Genomic DNA, 18,748 nt, shown 5'->3' on the forward strand with positions numbered 1-18,748 from the left:
CCTATTATGGTTTACTTTTACAAATTGTGACTTGGACGGAGAGTCGTCTCATTAGCATTCATACCACATCTTCTTATATCTATGCCAGTCTGTTTCTTAGGTAACATAAATGATAGTAGCCCTTTATTTGGTGTATGAAATGATTATAAGCTGTACATGTTACTCAGTCTCGCATATCTCATCAGATCAATAATTTTCATGGATCATTTATGAGATACATGTAGTAAAACCTTCATATTACAGACTTGCAACATAAATTCAATCAAGTTAAGCAGGAATAAATTTCAGTGTGCGAACTTTTGCTTTTTGTTTATTAATTTGTACTTGATATGTGTTTTATGGTATCAACAATTGTCTATCAAGTCTCATAACATTTGGTTGAGGCAACTTAAGTAAGAGAACGGAAACCAATAATTCAGCAACCGTTATACAACCGCAAAAATTAAAAATTTGTCAGTCTTATATTGGTATCACGTTGTCGTCGTTGATTACTAGATCTGTTTTCATTATTATCACAGCCAAATGTAAACAAAATAAATGCTTGATCACTGTTTAATGTACTGTTATGTTAAAACACACAAGTGACTTTCAATGCATGTGTAAAAGAGGGACGAAAGATACCAAAGGGACAGTCAAACTCATAAATCTAAAACAAACTGACAACGCCATGGCTAAAAATGAAAAAGACAAACAAACAACAGCACACATGACACAACATAGAAAACTAAAGAATAAACAACACGAACCCCACCAAAAAACTAGGGGTGATCTCAGGTGCTCCAGAAGGGTAAGCAGATCCTGCTCCACATGCGGCACCCGTCGTGTTGCTTATGTGATAACAAATCCGGTAAATAGTCTAATTCGGCAGGTCACATTCATGAAAGGGAAGGGGATTGTAGTTACGATGTAAGGAACATATCCGATATCATTTGTGAAACGGTTATTCCATAACGGTCAACCAACTCGTGATGGCGTCCGTAAAATTTACGAAGGGATGATTTCAACTTCACCATTTGGAACTCTTAAGAGTTGTCTTCCATATACCAGGTCTATCCCCTTAAGTGATGCCATAAATATTCACATTTGATCTGTATTTTGTTGTAATAAGCATTCTGTACAAGTTTCATAGCATTTGGTTAAAGCAAACTAAAGTTTAGAGAATGGAAATGAAATATTCAGCAAATTTTTCATTTGGAAAGGGGATGACTCTAGAACATTAAAAGTGACACCCTTTAAATTCTAACTTTATCTGTATTTTGTGATAATTAATAAGCGTTGTGTTTAAGTTTCATGGCACATATTTGAGGCAAACTTATGTAAGAGAATGGAAACAAAAAAATTAGCAATTTTTCAAATTGTAAAGGGACATGACTCTAGAACAATTAAAGTGATAGCCCAAAAATTCTTACTTGATCTGTATGTTGTGGTTATAAACATTGTGTATAAGTTTTATTTCATTTGGTTTAGGCAAACTAAAGTGAAAGAATGGAAACCAACTTTGGGACGTACGGTACACAGCACGTACAGACAGACAAGGATAAACCTTAATGCCTCCTCTGCTACTGCCGGGGCATAAAAATACTTATCTACATCTACATCTGCGACTCAAAAAAGGTACTTTGTCCCATCACTCAAGTATAAATTTTAATTTGACGTCTTCCAACATGTGCAGTATTTATTATTCTCTGCTTTCCTTGGACGAATGCTATGTGGGTGACCAACACATACTGTTTAACAGTGAATAACTCAATACCACAAACCAGAAATGAATTTATTTATAAATGGTCTCAAATTATACGAGTGAGTTCGATGGCTATGAATCATCTTCAGCCTCTAAATTAATCTCATTTCCAAATTTAGCGTAAAGCTCAACTTTCAGGTCCTGAAGTATCTTTTTGTGAAATTCAGCCTGGTTTTCTATGGTTTTGATCTCTTCTTCTAAAGTAGCTTTGGCTTTTTCTAACATTTCTCCTACTCCATCTGTTGTAAAACTTACAAATACTTCACCAATCTGATATGTAAGACATGTTAAGGAGGAATGCATTGTTATCTTGATGACAGAAGGATCACTTATAAAACTTTTGTGTTACAGATTTTCCTCGGTATTTAAACGTTATACCAGATGATATTGCTTAAGTTCCAGTGGCAAATAGCTCGTGTGTATTCAGGACGAGTTCAAATGAATAACATATGCAATAGGGCCCCATAAACTGATCTAACAACAAACTAATACATTGTTCAAGTCAAAGCAAAAAAAAACAAAAAAAATTATCCTTGGTGAGACAAAATCTTTTGAGTTATTTTTTTTAGAGATCTATACCATCTAATATCTAACAGTATGAATAGATTATGTTATTAAAAAATCATCATAAACAAAACTAGTAACGACAGGATTTTGAACTTCAATGTTGCTTTCTATGCTGTAATGTTTTATGTTTTACTACTGTTTCATAAGAGAGTGAAGTTTGCACCTGTCCTAAATCAGGAACCTGTTGATCAGTGATTGTCTTTTGTTGATGTGTTTCTCTTTTTTCGTTTTTTATATATATACATGTAGATTAAACCAAAAGCTCTTTCAAGTAATATTTTATAGTGTGTCTTTCTATGTTGTCATAAAATGCACTATTGTTTCGGGTAAGGTTGGTACCTATTATAACGTTTAAACCCACTGCATTTGTTTTCACCTGTCCTAAGTCAATATTCTGATGTTCAGTAGTTGTTGTTTGTTGATGTGGTTCATAAAAGTTTCTCATTTTTTATATAGATTAAACCATTAGTTTTCACCTTTGAATGGTTTTACACTTGTCATTTTTGGGCCCTTTACAGCTTGCTGAGCCAAATCTCCTTGTTGAAGACCATACTTTGAATTATAATGGTTTTTCTTTTACAAATTGTGACTTGGATGGAGAGTTGTCTTATTGGCACTCATACCACATCTTGTTATATCTATAAATGTTGTTTTTTTATGTGTGAATTGTTTCACATTCATTGTCATTTTTGGGGCCCTTTATATCTAGCTGTTCAGTGTGAGCCAATTCAAGGCTCCGTGTCGAAGGCCGTACTATGATCTATGAGTCTCATTGGAACTTATCCCACATCTTCTTATAATATTTAATTAGCAGTTACATTGTATCTCCCCTGAACTATAGACTCCTGTTAACAATTTTAAAATGTAAATTGTATATTTAAAGGATATGGAACAGGTTCTGTATCGTCTTCTCTCATCAAAAGATCATTTTCTGCATCCTCTACATTTTGGAGCTCTTTCTACAAAAACATGTCAGAAATTTATATTATACTTGTTTCAAAAACATTAACAAACTAAATTAAACTCAAAAATTTCAATATAGAGTCTATGGAATCACACTCTTGTTCCACTCTAGATAAATAAATTTTGAAACTTTATAATCTGAGGTTTACAATTTAACAATCCATAGAAGATAACTAATAAATCAAACTGTGTAATGTCTCAAATGATATTTATTCATTATTCCTGTGATACCCATTTTTGTGGGTACAGGTACAACAAATTCAAATGCTCAATGAAGTACAAATTTTCTAAAGACTTGTTTAAGAAATAATTCTTTCATGCCATGCTTTATCTTTATACTGAGCTTAGCCAAGCTTAAGGTGTTAAATGTTGACAAACATAATGCCTACCCATGTTTAAATTCATATAGAGCATGATAGAATTATTTCTTATCTAACAGGAAAATTTGGAACTTTTGTACTTCGAATTGGACTATATAATATGTGTTCAAAAGCAATCCATTTTGTTTTTATGATGCCAAAACGTTTTAGAAAATCAACTGTTACATGAGAATAAAATGAACAAATACATGTACATGTTAACTTACTTTTAAAATGATTTTCTTTTATTTTCTAGTGAACAACACCAAAAACAAATGTCTATTTTGATTTCCGGATTTGTTCAAATAGAGTTGACGTTGCAAGTTAAGTTTTAATAACATGTATATTTATTAATTACAAATTACAAAATCATGAAAATATTACATGCAAAATTGGAATTAATTGATTGAAAATTTTCAGGTCAACATAAATAACTTTTGAGTCAATAATTGACATATATATGTATAATAAATACTATCGTGACTGTTCTTTTACCTTTTTGTTTTTCACCTCTTCTTTGTAATCTTGAAGTCTTGCATTATTTCTGGCAAATTTATTGATCTTTTGTTGGTCTTCGAAAGTTACTTTGATGTCTTTATCCTTACAAAATAAAAAGAATTTAAATCATATATTAAGAAATACTAATATAAACAAGACATTCATTGTTATCTTTAGTTCAAATGATTTATGGAGATGTGCCTGATGTGGGGTAAATGTATTTTAAATTTAGTGCATATTCCAACAACACAAAAAAAGCTTAATCATATATATACATGTAACAACAAATTAATGTATTTAAAAGATTTGAAAACCTTAAAGATTACTCACATTACGCACAGGTAAATTTGCTCTTTCTGTTAGCTCTCTATTGTAAAAACTAGAGGCTCTAAAGAGCCTGTGTCGCTCACCTTGGTCTATGTGAATATTAAACAAAGGACACACTGTTAGATGGATTCAAGACAAAATTGTGGTTTGGTGTTGGTGATGTGTTTGTAGATCTTACTTTACTGAATATTCTTGCTGCTTACAATAATCTCTATCTATAATGAACTTGGCCCAGTACAAAAATGTAGTTACAGTGGAAAATGTTAGTAAAATTTTACAAATTTTGTGAAAATTGTTAAAAAATGACTATATAAAGGGCAATAACTCCTTAGGGGGTCAATTGACCATTTTGGTCATGTTGACTTCTTTTCAGGTTTTACTTTGCTGTACATTATTGCTGTTTACAGTTTATCTCTATCTATAATAATATTCAAGATAATAACCAAAAACAGCAAAATGTCCTTAAAATTACCAATTCAGGGGCAGCAACCCATCAAAGGGTTGTCCGATTGGTCTGTAAATTTCAGGGCAGATAGATCTTGACCTGATTAACAATTTTACACATGTCAGATTTGCTCTAAATGCTTTGGTTTTTGAGTTATAACCCAAAAACTGCACTTTACCCCTTTGTTCTATTTTAGCCGTGGCAGCCATCTTGGTTGGAAGACCGAGTCACTGGACACATTTTTTTTTAACTAAATACCCCAAAGACGATTGTGGCCAAGTTTGGATTAATTTGGCCCAGTAGTTTCAGAGGAGAAGATTTTTGTAAAAGATTACTAAGATTTACGAAACATGGTTAAAAATTGACTATAAAGGGCAATAACTCCTAAAGGGGTCAACTGACCATTTCGGTCAGGTTGACTTATTTGTAAATCTTACTTTGCTGAACATTATTGCTGTTTACAGTTTATCTCTATCTATAATAATGTTCAAGATAATAACCAAAAACAGCAAAATGTCCTTAAAATTACCAATTCAGGGGCAGCAACCCAACAAAGGGTTGTCCGATTCATCTGAAAATTTCAGGGCAGATAGATCTTGACCTGATAAACAATTTTACACCATGTCAGATTTGCTCTAAATGCTTTGGTTTTTGAGTTAAAACCCAAAAACTGCATTTTACCCCTTTGTTTAATTTTAGCCGTGGCGGCCATCTTGGTTGGAAGACAGAGTCAACGGACACATTTTTTTAACTAGATACCCCAAAGATGATTGTGGCCAAGTTTGGATTAATTTGGCCCAGTAGTTTCAGAGGAAAAGATTTTTGTCAAAGATTACTAAGATTTACGAAACATGGTTAAAAATTGAATATAAAGGGCAATAACTCCTAAAGGGGTCAACTGACCATTTCGGTCATGTTGACTTATTTGTAAATCTTACTTTGCTGAACATTATTGCTGTTTACAGTTTATCTCTATCTATAATAATGTTCAAGATAATAACCAAAAACAGCAAAATTTCCTTAAAATTACCAATTCAGGGGCAGCAACCCAACAACAGGTTGTCCGATTCATCTGAAAATTTCAGGGCAGATAGATCTTGACCTGATCAACAATATTACCTCTATCAGATTTGCTCTAAATGCTTTGGTTTTTGAGTTATAAGCAAAAAACTGCATTTTACCCCTATGTTCTATTTTTAGCCATGGCGGCCATCTTGGTTGGTTGGCCGGGTCACTGGACACATTTTTTAAACTAGATACCCCAATGATGATTGTGGCCAAGTTTGGTTTAATTTGGCCCAGCAGTTTCAGACGAGAAGATTTTTGTAAAAGTTAACGACGACGGACGCAAAGTGATGGGAAAAGCTCACTTGGCCCTTCGGGCCAGGTGAGCTAAAAAATGAATGTCCCTCATAAGGGAGACAACTAAAGAAGGGATCTCTTATTACAGGGTCAATTACGGGATTTGGACTATTATGAATGTAACAATAACATGTGTGTCTATAGTTACCTTGTGTTATATATTGTTCATGTTATCATTGTTACATTATGTTGTAGACCTGGAGATATTAAGATAGTCTGCTAGTTAAGTTAAGGAAGATCTTCTTTGGCTCAATCAATTGGTTAGAGCGCTGACTTTAGATCCTGAGGTAGCAATACACAGTTAGAAGTTTAGTTTCGCATTATGGCCCCTGTGAATTTTTTAAATCTGAAAGTTTTTGTACAATAAAATTGATTTTTAGATAATTGAAGAAAAATATAGCCTTCTTAGTGGGTTTATATGAACATTAAGATTGTTTTTAACATGTTTTATAGGCCATTTATATGATTGACAGTCCGTATTTTCCTATCCGTACCGTTCATAGGTCCATACATTATTGTAGTGTTTATCAACAAAGATTTTGCGCTCGATCTTTTCAATTCAATTTTATGGAAAAACGAGCAGATAAGCATATGATTTTTTTGGGACCACTTGATAGATATAAACCTATGGATTCAGGAAAGGTATTACTGTAATTGATTGAAATTTTCCTTTAGACCAAATTTTGGAGACTTTTGTGACATGTTCACCCCCCTTTTTTGCTATATTTTGTATCTAAGAAATGCAGATTGTTGCCATGGTTACACCCAAGAGGGATTATATTTCACCCTTATGACCATTAGAAATGAAATCTATGGAAGATTCTCTTTCTATAAGTATATACATGCATAACACACATATAAAGCCTGAAGGGGAAAGAGGGTGTTTAAAAATTATGAGTGTCAATTTTAAGTTTTTTTCCTAACTGTGTATTGCTACATTTGTACCTTATGGCATTTGACAAAGCAAAGAATTGCTTTTTTTAAGACAAATCATACCACAAATCTATTGATAACTAGGTTATAGATACAATTCTGAGGGAGAAACAACCTTTAGAATGACAATATATGTTAGTTTTGTTGTTTATTGTCCTTAGCAACCAATATAGACATTTTGACAAAAAGACTTGGTTCCGTCATAAATTGAAACTTTATTGGCTACCCCTTGGAAAAGAAGATTGCGCGTTATGTAGAAACCTTAGAAGGGAACGCTTTATATTTTTTCATGCGACTAAATCAAATTTATTATTTTAGCAAGTATAAAGTCACAATTTAGCATGAATTAAGCCTAAATTTTTTCCCGCTATTATAAATGAATTCAGTATTTACTAAATTTTAACCAAGGCTTTGGTATGGTAATACACAACAAAATTGACATTCTAGAGCTTTAAAATAGCTTAAACTTGTAAAATTTGTCTACTGTTAAGGTTAATTTAAGTTTTTAAACAAGAAAAGACAGGCTTAGAAGGTATAGTTTTAGAAATTTGACTAAAAAAGGAGAAAATGCACTTTGACATGGCATGTTTCATAAAATCACTTTTTTGTTGCATTTCAGTGTCAACTGCTAACCTTCATAAAATATTTATTTCTGAACCGATTTTCAAAACTAGCAGGCCAATTTGCTCGTTTTAGCTAGTAGAAAACAGAAATCCATTTAAAGTGGAATTGGGAAAAAAAATGTTAATCCTTAAGGTAGCAATACACAGTTAGAAGTTTAGTTTCGCATTATGGCCCCTGTGAATTTTTTAAATATGAAAGTTTTTGTACAATAAAATTGATTTTTAGATAATTGAAGAATAATATAGCCTTCTTAGTGGGTTTATATGAACATTAAGATTGTTTTTAACATGTTTTATAGGCCATTTATATGATTGACAGTCCGTATTTTCCTATCCGTACCGTTCATAGGTCCATACATTATTGTAGTGTTTATCAACAAAGATTTTGCGCTCGATCTTTTCAATTCAATTTTATGGAAAAACGAGCAGATAAGCATATGATTTTTTTGGGACCACTTAATAGATATAAACCTATGGATTCAGGAAAGGTATTACTGTAATTGATTGAAATTTTCCTTTAGACCAAATTTTGGAGACTTTTGTGACATGTTCACCCCCCTTTTTTGCTATATTTTGTATCTAAGAAATGCAGATTGTTGCCATGGTTACACCCAAGAGGGATTATATTTCACCCTTATGACCATTAGAAATGAAATCTATGGAAGATTCTCTTTCTATAAGTATATACATTCATAACACACATATAAAGCCTGAAGGGGAAAGAGGGTGTTTAAAAATTATGAGTGTCAATTTTAAGTTTTTTTCCTAACTGTGTATTGCTACATTTGTACCTTATGGCATTTGACAAAGCAAAGAATTGCTTTTTTTAAGACAAATCATACCACAAATCTATTGATAACTAGGTTATAGATACAATTCTGAGGGAGAAACAACCTTTAGAATGACAATATATGTTAGTTTTGTTGTTTATTGTCCTTAGCAACCAATATAGACATTTTGACAAAAAGACTTGGTTCCGTCATAAATTGAAACTTTATTGGCTACCCCTTGGAAAAGAAGATTGCGCGTTATGTAGAAACCTTAGAAGGGAACGCTTTATATTTTTTCATGCGACTAAATCAAATTTATTATTTTAGCAAGTATAAAGTCACAATTTAGCATGAATTAAGCCTAAATTTTTTCCCGCTATTATAAATGAATTCAGTATTTACTAAATTTTAACCAAGGCTTTGGTATGGTAATACACAACAAAATTGACATTCTAGAGCTTTAAAATAGCTTAAACTTGTAAAATTTGTCTACTGTTAAGGTTAATTTAAGTTTTTAAACAAGAAAAGACAGGCTTAGAAGGTATAGTTTTAGAAATTTGACTAAAAAAGGAGAAAATGCACTTTGACATGGCATGTTTCATAAAATCACTTTTTTGTTGCATTTCAGTGTCAACTGCTAACCTTCATAAAATATTTATTTCTGAACCGATTTTCAAAACTAGCAGGCCAATTTGCTCGTTTTAGCTAGTAGAAAACAGAAATCCATTTAAAGTGGAATTGGGAAAAAAAATGTTAATCCTTAAGGTAGCAATACACAGTTAGAAGTTTAGTTTCGCATTATGGCCCCTGTGAATTTTTTAAATATGAAAGTTTTTGTACAATAAAATTGATTTTTAGATAATTGAAGAATAATATAGCCTTCTTAGTGGGTTTATATGAACATTAAGATTGTTTTTAACATGTTTTATAGGCCATTTATATGATTGACAGTCCGTATTTTCCTATCCGTACCGTTCATAGGTCCATACATTATTGTAGTGTTTATCAACAAAGATTTTGCGCTCGATCTTTTCAATTCAATTTTATGGAAAAACGAGCAGATAAGCATATGATTTTTTTGGGACCACTTGATAGATATAAACCTATGGATTCAGGAAAGGTATTACTGTAATTGATTGAAATTTTCCTTTAGACCAAATTTTGGAGACTTTTGTGACATGTTCACCCCCCTTTTTTGCTATATTTTGTATCTAAGAAATGCAGATTGTTGCCATGGTTACACCCAAGAGGGATTATATTTCACCCTTATGACCATTAGAAATGAAATCTATGGAAGATTCTCTTTCTATAAGTATATACATGCATAACACACATATAAAGCCTTCTTTGTAAGACTGAAGGGGAAAGAGGGTGTTTAAAAATTATGAGTGTCAATTTTAAGTTTTTTTCCTAACTGTGTATTGCTACCTGAGATAGAGGGGTCGAATCCCACTGGTACCATCCATGGATTTTCACAACAGGCGCTGGGAGCATCTGCTACTGGTACAAAAATTGTATATAGAATATGGCCTGGCAGTGAGATGTTAGAATTGGTCATGAGGTTTGACCAGCCGGTCATACATGTAGGATAACCATGGCAATTCTAGGTGGCATCTAAGGAACTGGCCAGAGGATTTCCGAGTAGAAGTCTTGAGGTTGTACAGTAGTGGACCTGTGAGTTGGTCGGATGGATGGATGGTACGCAGCCCGAAAAAAGAAAAGGGGGAAGAGTGTTGTAGACCTTGAGATATAGGGGTAGTCTAACTAGTTGAGTTAGGGAAGATCTTCTTTGGCTCAATTGGTTAGAGAGCTGCCTTTAGATCTCGAGATATAGGGGTCAAATCCCGTTGGAACCATCCATGGACTTTCAAAAAACAGTTAGATTTATTAAACTTTTACCTACTATGGTTTAACATTATATTTAATGACAAGACAAAAATTCATCATATGTTTATCCATAAAAATTGGGACAAAAAATATTTATTTCAAGAATAAAATTCACCAGAAGCATGGCACTGACAGGCATCATGGACATTGAAAGTTGCTAGCCTATAACTTCAAAGGGGATATATTATATTGCAGAGTGTTTTGTCTACAAAACTAACGTGCACGTTACAATACAGCATCACTCGTCTGTGAATTGAAATGCAAATGAAAATAATTCACTCAAAAGTTATATGTAAAAAATAAGCGATTATGAACCTGGATGATGAAAACAAACAAATCAGATAGGACGATGCATTAATTAAAACTACTGTTGTTACCAGAGACATAGAAAAACAATGGTTTGTATATGTCCTTATTCAATATTGATAAAATACCTTTGGTTTGTTTGGGCTTGCCATGACGAGTTGAGAATGTAGAGTAAAAAGGGTACGGGGGAGAGAAACGTGTGAATCTATAGGTTTGTTTGCATGGTGAATTCGGACCAAAACTTTTTGGACCTTCTATATAGTCATATCGGACTGTCTATAATGGCAACTCAGACCACAGGGTCTCGGTTAGCAGATTAAAATTTTGTAAATCAATGTTTTTAATTTACTTTTTATTATTTCCTGTCTATTTGCATTACTTTATTAATGTATTTAACGTTGCCATCACTATTTCTTTGTTTTCTGGCAATGTGCAGTTTACTATCCATATCCGTATACTGGAATGTTGTTTTAACTATAAATTGAATTCAATGACAAAAAGAAATCATAAATTTGAATATGTTTAGAAGAAAAATAAACTCACAAAATTCCAAAATATAATTACGTAAACTCCGCTATAAAGAGTCACAGCATTTTATATTATTGTCCACCAACCAACTAATATTCGCTTTATCTGTGACGTTCTTCCTTTGTTCCAACGTCCAACAAGAAAACGTCCTGTTTATGACGTTACCCTTTCCATCATACGGGCTATCTTTCCCTCACTACGAAGGAAAGTCAAGCAAGAAATTTCGGAGAAGCAGTCTTTTTAAAAGGAATCGAAGAAATGAGAATGGATTGTGTCGTTTTTCCAGATATTTACAGAATTACTTCTGTTGCACACAGAACGTGAGTTATATTTTATTGAAAATGTTTCGCAATTATGTATAACTTTATTGCGTTGTCACTCTATCTACGCTTTCCCTTTTTAAAGTTCCATATCAAAATACTTATTTCTGTGACTACAACACCGATCCTTTAAGATATAGTTTTTAAATAATAAGCAACAAATTCATCTCAATGCATAAAATATAATGTACTGTGTAACAACTCTAGATTATAATGAAATGAATAGGTAACACTAGGCCACCGAAAGCTAAACTCTTAATTCAGTCTAGGTGGCGGAAAGTCTAGAGTGCTAGCCACAATGCAGACGGTGTTGTCACAATATCCCAGTAGCATGTGTTCCCGACGAAGATAGAACAAACATTTGCTTTAGTAAATTTGCAGATTTAATAGTGTTGTACTAATATTTAGATTAGGACATATTTACAACATAAAGCAAGTAAGTTCATTAGATTAACTGATGTCAAGAATTGTTTTTTTTTTCTCCAGAATTGACGTATTCGCTACAATTAGCGAAACCCTTGAGGTTAACTTAAATTCGGAAACTGCAGATTTCCCCGATCAACAAATACACAGCATCACGAAGAAACTGATGGCATACAGACAAAATATGGGTAAGACTACATGAAGATTAAAATTAAAAAATCTATACCAGTAGAATGGATTCAAGTTGTCCAAAAAGAGAATTCTGTCAAAACTACAGTTAATATTCAGAGAAATAAAATCATATGGAAAAATAATTTAACCCAGACTACATCATTAACAAATAAAATGTTATATAACTTTTTGATAAGTATAAAACTAGAGTCGTCAATAGGGATAAACAGATGGCTTAGAATCCTACCAATACAAGAAACTCTTAATATGAATACATTGTACAAATTTATTTTTGAATATATGACTGAAAATAAATTAAAAATATTTAGATGGAAATTATTACATTATATTGTTCCAACTAAAAAACTGTTATTGCAGTGGAAAGTAACTAAGACAGATAAGTGTAATTTTTGTAGGCAAGAAGAAGATTATGCTCACTATTTTCTGAGGTGTAGATATTTGAATAAATTTTGGCAAAAAATCTATGAACTCTTTAAAAGAAGTAAAATAGATTTTGATATTAAATTGCAACATCTGGTATTTTGGATATAAAATTACAGAAAGTAAATATTATTTTTGAATTATATACTAACAGTATTAAGTTTTTCTATTTATAAGTCATACTATGTATCCGAGCAGAGAACAAAAACTGTTGATGTCTTTAGTATTTTTGAAAATGAATTTAATAAAAGAATAGATGCATATAAGTCAAGATGTCCAATGTTATTGTTAATTAGAAAGAATTTTTAGCATTGATAAATCTCTGCATAAGACAACTATACATCCTTTAACAGGGCAAATCAAGAGAAGCTTGGACTCTTGGTGAAATTTGTAACAAGCAAGATTAGATGAATAGATATTATTATGTTGTTAAAAAAAAAGACTATATGAAGATCTATAGGCGAATAATATATATTTCGATATAAATAACATACATGTATTACAAAACTTGGAGAATCTTTCTTAGACATGAACTTCAACGCCTGTGAACCCAATAGAGTACATAACACCGTTCTGCAGTGTTCGTTGTTTCTTTATTGTTCTACGATCTTAAATGATAAGTTTTTTTGTTATGATTTGATATGAAAAAAATCAGAAAGCCACAAGAAACGGTTAAACATAACTTGCAATTATATTTTAGATATTAAATTTGCTAGCACATTCACATGAGAGTGACGTAGATTATTTTCTTTTTTTTCACCCAGAATTTCCTGAAATAAACAAGTTGTTTAATCTACTGACTGGAATGGTGTTGGGTGTTGTTGGAGCACACGAAACAGCTTGCGAGAGTTATAAGAAGTCATTTACTGAAAGAATCCAGAACAAAATCGTCAAACTGGTTTCATCATCTGACAGCATTCTTCCAATTCCAACGTAAGTTGTTTGATTTTAAAATAGATTGTATATTTTGTTTTGCTGTACATTTTCATGTCAAAAAGCGATTCATTAACACGAAAAGCATCGATTTGTAAAATGCTCTTTCCTTAAACTCAAAACAAACTCGATAACTTTTTATCAACGATCGGCCTGCTGGCAAAAGACTAGCGTATATCCAAACTATACAGTACACCATATTGGTAGCTTTTATGTATTCAAAACGTAAAGTGATGAAGGCTTGCGTGTCTCCGAAATATAAAGTAATGGTGTCAATATACTTGTGTTAATACACTTAAAGCTTTACAGACAAGCAGCTAATAAATCGTAACAGTGGAATTCTATACATTTTTCAGATTTGATCAAATAAAAACCAGTGAATACTATGTCAAGGTCGATGAAATGAACAAACTGCTGAGAACACATACATATATTTACAAAGAACTTCAGCGACAACAAGAGGTAATATTTTACAGCAAAAGACACGCGTGTGATAATAAAATAACATTTTTCACAAATCGGTGGTTCAATTTTATTATTTGTTCAAGATGTATATTTTATTTTTTTTTTAGTTTCGAGATAAATTTTTGCACCGGTAACATATAATGCATTGGTTTTTAACGGTCAACGAAGCATATATTTTTCTCCAAACTCCAATACTATCAAAAACAAGAAACAAAGTACCGATTTTATATTATTTGCAGTTATCGAAAGCTATTATTCACAGCCAATAGTTTCAAAGACTAAATTTTCATTCAGCCCTAATCGAAAAGACTCCATGCATTAACAGTCAAAGAGCACCATGACGCCATTGGGAAAGCTATATATGGACATTTTCTCTCTTATCTTTAATGTTAGCACATGTAGATCTGTTTTTTAGCTAGCACTAAGAAAATTAAGTCTGTTAACGTGCAAAATTTATATTTAAAGATGCGTTGGATTGCTGAAAGTAAGGTACAGAAATATGAGTTATGCCTGAAGACGGCCGAGTTGTCACGTAAGCACTTGGCGGACAAACTATCGAGTAAAGACCTGAGATCACGAGAAAACAGCATTCAACAGTTACAGAGGACACTAAACGATAAAAAGCTAAAAGCAGCGGAAACAGCGAAGATATACCAAACTTTGATATCAAAAGAAAAAATAACTAGAAATGCCTTGAGATTGGTTAGTTTAGCAATAATATTGTAATGGTTTAAAATTCTAACCGTTCAAGAGTTATTAATCAATTAGAGAATATAATGGTTCAGTGTGTGCATGGTAAAGAAGTTGAATCTAAGAAAATCAAATGCAGGCTTGAGTCATTAGTGTATGCGAATCGAATTGATTTTACTGTAAAAAAAAAACAACAACAACAAAAAAACACAAATATCCGAGTCTCATCTACTTTCATTTAGATAACCGAACTCCACCATTTCACAGTTCGTACGTTCCATCAGTTAAAAAGACATTTCAAATTTAAGACCCAAAGGAACACAATGAATACCATGTGTACGATGTAAAACAGCATTAAAATCTGCGTGAAATAATTTACTTGATACCTTAACTTGTATACAGTAGTCAATAATAGATGGATTGTCATAGTTTGTGATACATTTTTGTGAGTTTTATTTTTAATTTCGTCTTGATACAACTCCTAGTTACAATCATATATATTATCTAGCTTGAAAATGACCTGTTGGATGATATACGATTCAACTTAACAGATCGTATACATAGTGGATTGGTGTCTATGAAGTATATCTTAGCAGCACACACTAACAAGTAAGTTATTCATTTCATATACACTGTAATGTGGATTAATTTGTTGTGTTATTGAGGACTGTCTGATTTCTGGTAAATTTTAACAGTACATATTGTTAAAAAAGTATCGGTTTGCCTCATTTTCTTCTTCTTTAAAAACCTCGCCTTAGATACTCATCAAACAGTTCAGGAAAACATAAAATAGAGAATGGATATGGGGAATGTGTCAAAGAGACAACAACCCAACCATACAACAGACAACAGCAGAAGGTCACAAATAGGTCTTCAATCCAGCGAGAAATTCACACACCGCACAGTTCATTTATCGGATTTTCTTATGTCTTGTAGGCTCTATGAAGTACTTCCACACATTGACGACTTTGACTGCAGATTAGCTGCAGAATCAATTATAGGGAAAATTAGCTCTAAATACCAGTTCAGTTCACCACAGGTAACTATTCAAACACCAATTTTTTTCAGTATAGCTTCGAGCATTTGTCCCATTATTTCTCTCGGTAGTCTACCCTGTTCACATCTTTATCTAATTTAACAAAATTGAGTTCTCTTTTCCTTACAAGTCAATGTTTGTAATATTGCCCATTCTCTTTTTTATAAGTATTGTGTCAGATATTGTAATTTAATTGATAGCATGATTACTGTCACGGGAACCTCTCAGTAACATAGGCTATAAAAAGTTATAAATAAAAAATAAATAAAACGAAGGGATTTCATATCCGAGTAGCTTTTAAAAGTTTATTCCAAAAACATATCAGTCTTCTGACGAGGCATAGGAATATTCCCTGAATTCAAAAATTATAGGAATATATCTTGTTGAGTTAAAAAAAAATAAACAGTAATGTCTTGGTACAAAATACAAAAATCTTATTTTATCTCATTTTGTTCAAAATGTACATACATATGAAACTACCGGGTATCACTTTTAAAGCGCTCGGACCTCTCTTTCTACACATTTTTTTTGGGGTCTTTGATAGCAGTATTGATAATAACACGGATTTTTATGTAGGAATTTCATACTGTAAATGGATTTAAAGCCAAGCTTCCAGATACACAGTTTGTTAGTTACAAATCAGCTATGCAGATGATGAAGGAACAACCATCTAAAGCGACAAACGAACAACGCAGTAACAATAGTATGTCAGTTTATAACGTTTGTTTTGATAGGATAACGCCGAAAATTTCAATGCATCAGTTTTCTGAAAGTGTATTAGCAAACACAGAGACTTTGTGAATGGTTTAACATTGATTTATTATAGTTGCAATACAATTGTCTGTTTTGTGTATTTTAGTAAACGGAACCGTTTTCGGGATTGAACTTTTTTATTTTCTTATAAACATTATGATTCTCGAATTAGCCGTTAGACAAAAGCCTATATTAATCATCAATTCTTCACAAACGTACTTGGTCAGCTTCTAATTGTGATGTCAACCAGTATTCGATGAGTTCTATCGTCGGTTAAGTTCTTTCACATATATAATCAAGAGCAAATAGGTCAAACACATGCAATATCACTAAACTATTCTAGAGAATTTTTTTTCAATTTGCCATTTACTACTATTTCTGTGTAACAATCGGCCATTTGAATGATTGATATATATTAACGGTCCCAATAATTCATTTGCAGACGCCAGTTGCCCAGACAACCAGTTTGGTTTTTTAATCAACACTTATGTAAAGACAAAAGACTTGTCAGAAAAAACAAACGAGTGCTTTGTCAAAGTTAAGGAAGGTAAGAAAAACTGTTCCAAAGGTACACCAGGCATATATGATGACAACATGATATACCAATTTTACATTTTTTAAAGGTCAAGGAATAATCATTAAAATTGAGAATGGAAACGTATGTCAAAGAGACAACAACCAAACCAAAGTGCAGATAATATTTTGTTTGTATTCACATATATATTTGACGAGTTTTATACAATATTGCACTAATTTGTTTCTCATAGCTATCTTTTAAATTTATTAAATTAAAGAATGCAAAAGGAAAAACCTCAACTCGATTCGTTTTAATTTTCAGGAATGATCGTTAAGTTGAAGATCACTACAGACGAGTCAGAAGTTTCCTTTGGATGGTATAAGACAAACCCATGGAATCAAAAAAGATGGGGATTCTTTTGCAAATCAACAGAAAACATGAAGTTAACATAAACATTGGGAAGATGTTGACCTTATTGGTTTATTTTTTTTAAATGATTACACATTCAAGTATTCTTCGATAATGTTCCAGTAATGATGTGGTAGTGAATCTTGTGTCGGTCTATGTGAAAGAGTGAGAGACCGTGTGTTCAAGTTAGAGAGGGAGTGTTTGTGTGTTTATGTATGTGAGAGCCTGTTTGTCTATGCAAGTTGGAGTGAACATGACTTTCTGTGCAAGTGGATCTTGCGAAAGAGTGTGTGTATTTGTGTGTGTTACATGAGGGAGACGAGAGAGAATAGATGATCGATTTTCTGTTGTTTGTGTTGTATGGCAGTGTTTAATATATTGTGAGTTCATAGAATTTTTAATTAAATATTTATTTTTGTGCATTGATCTTATTTAGTATTTCTGAACTTCATTCACAGTTCTCCTACAAGCTGATTTTTTTTTATCGAATAAGCTGTGTTAAAACTTGAATACTTGTTTCACTTCAGAATTGTATTTCGACTGGTAAATAAATATAACATAGAATTAAAGTTGAGAACAGAAATGGCAAATGTGGCAAAGAGAAAACAAACCGACCAAGGAACATAAAATAGTCCAATGCCACCAATGGATCTTCAACACAGCAACAAAACCAGCACCTGGAAGCGGGCTTCAGCTAGCCCCTTAACAAAAATGTGTACTAGTTCAGTAAAAATGAACGTAACCACTAATCTCTGAAACATACAAATGACTAAAATTTAAAAAAAACCAAAGACTAGAGGCTTCTGACTTGGACATGTCAGCATAGTACATCATAAACAAAACACTGTAAGCATGTGTGACATAGAGCAGAAGTTTAAAAGTTCAAAATTACTAGACAAAACTAGAGATCGAACTTAGGATGCATGGTACTTTTCTATAAGTATTGATTTATGTGAATAAAAACACATAATCATTCATTCATAGTCTTTTTTAGTTCATGGCGTATTTCTTGGGTATAATATTGTATACGCCTTAAATATGCATAGCAAGAACTACACTTTTAAATGAAAGTATAATCTACAAGGTTATTTCTTACTTGTCTTTGTACTGGGAATTGACGAACCAATCTGTACTAAATTGTCACTTGCTAGATGGGTAATCTCACATTCACCATTCTTGTTACTTTCTCTATCAGTAATTAATCATATTATTTGTCTCAGATAAAACAAGAACATGATAAAATGTTCTTGCCTAAAATAAAAATCAATCATGCTGTATTTTC

General features: G+C 32.3%; 2 protein-coding genes across 2 annotated transcripts; one reads left to right on the forward strand and one right to left on the reverse strand.

The window, feature by feature from the left end:
- Window positions 1-1,757: 1,757 nt before the first annotated feature.
- On the reverse strand, window positions 1,758-11,013 carry LOC143079683 (prefoldin subunit 4-like). Its single transcript, XM_076255167.1, has 4 exons — window positions 10,910-11,013; window positions 4,126-4,230; window positions 3,192-3,267; window positions 1,758-2,013 (listed from the first exon to the last, which is right to left on the reverse strand). The coding sequence occupies exons 1-4, from the start codon at window positions 10,931-10,933 to the stop codon at window positions 1,814-1,816; spliced, it is 405 nt and encodes a 134-aa protein (XP_076111282.1). The 5' UTR covers window positions 10,934-11,013; the 3' UTR covers window positions 1,758-1,813.
- A 463-nt stretch (window positions 11,014-11,476) lies between these two features.
- LOC143079682 (uncharacterized) lies at window positions 11,477-17,886 on the forward strand. The gene is made up of 10 exons (XM_076255166.1): window positions 11,477-11,629; window positions 12,116-12,240; window positions 13,429-13,597; window positions 13,954-14,059; window positions 14,528-14,764; window positions 15,261-15,361; window positions 15,689-15,791; window positions 16,365-16,491; window positions 16,984-17,088; window positions 17,380-17,886. Exons 1-10 carry the CDS (start codon window positions 11,568-11,570, stop codon window positions 17,508-17,510), a joined length of 1,266 nt encoding a protein of 421 aa, XP_076111281.1. The 5' UTR covers window positions 11,477-11,567; the 3' UTR covers window positions 17,511-17,886.
- The last annotated feature ends 862 nt before the right edge of the window (window positions 17,887-18,748 follow it).

This window comes from Mytilus galloprovincialis, chromosome 6, assembly GCF_965363235.1.
Source record: "Mytilus galloprovincialis chromosome 6, xbMytGall1.hap1.1, whole genome shotgun sequence".
Lineage (NCBI taxonomy): Eukaryota > Metazoa > Mollusca > Bivalvia > Mytilida > Mytilidae > Mytilus > Mytilus galloprovincialis.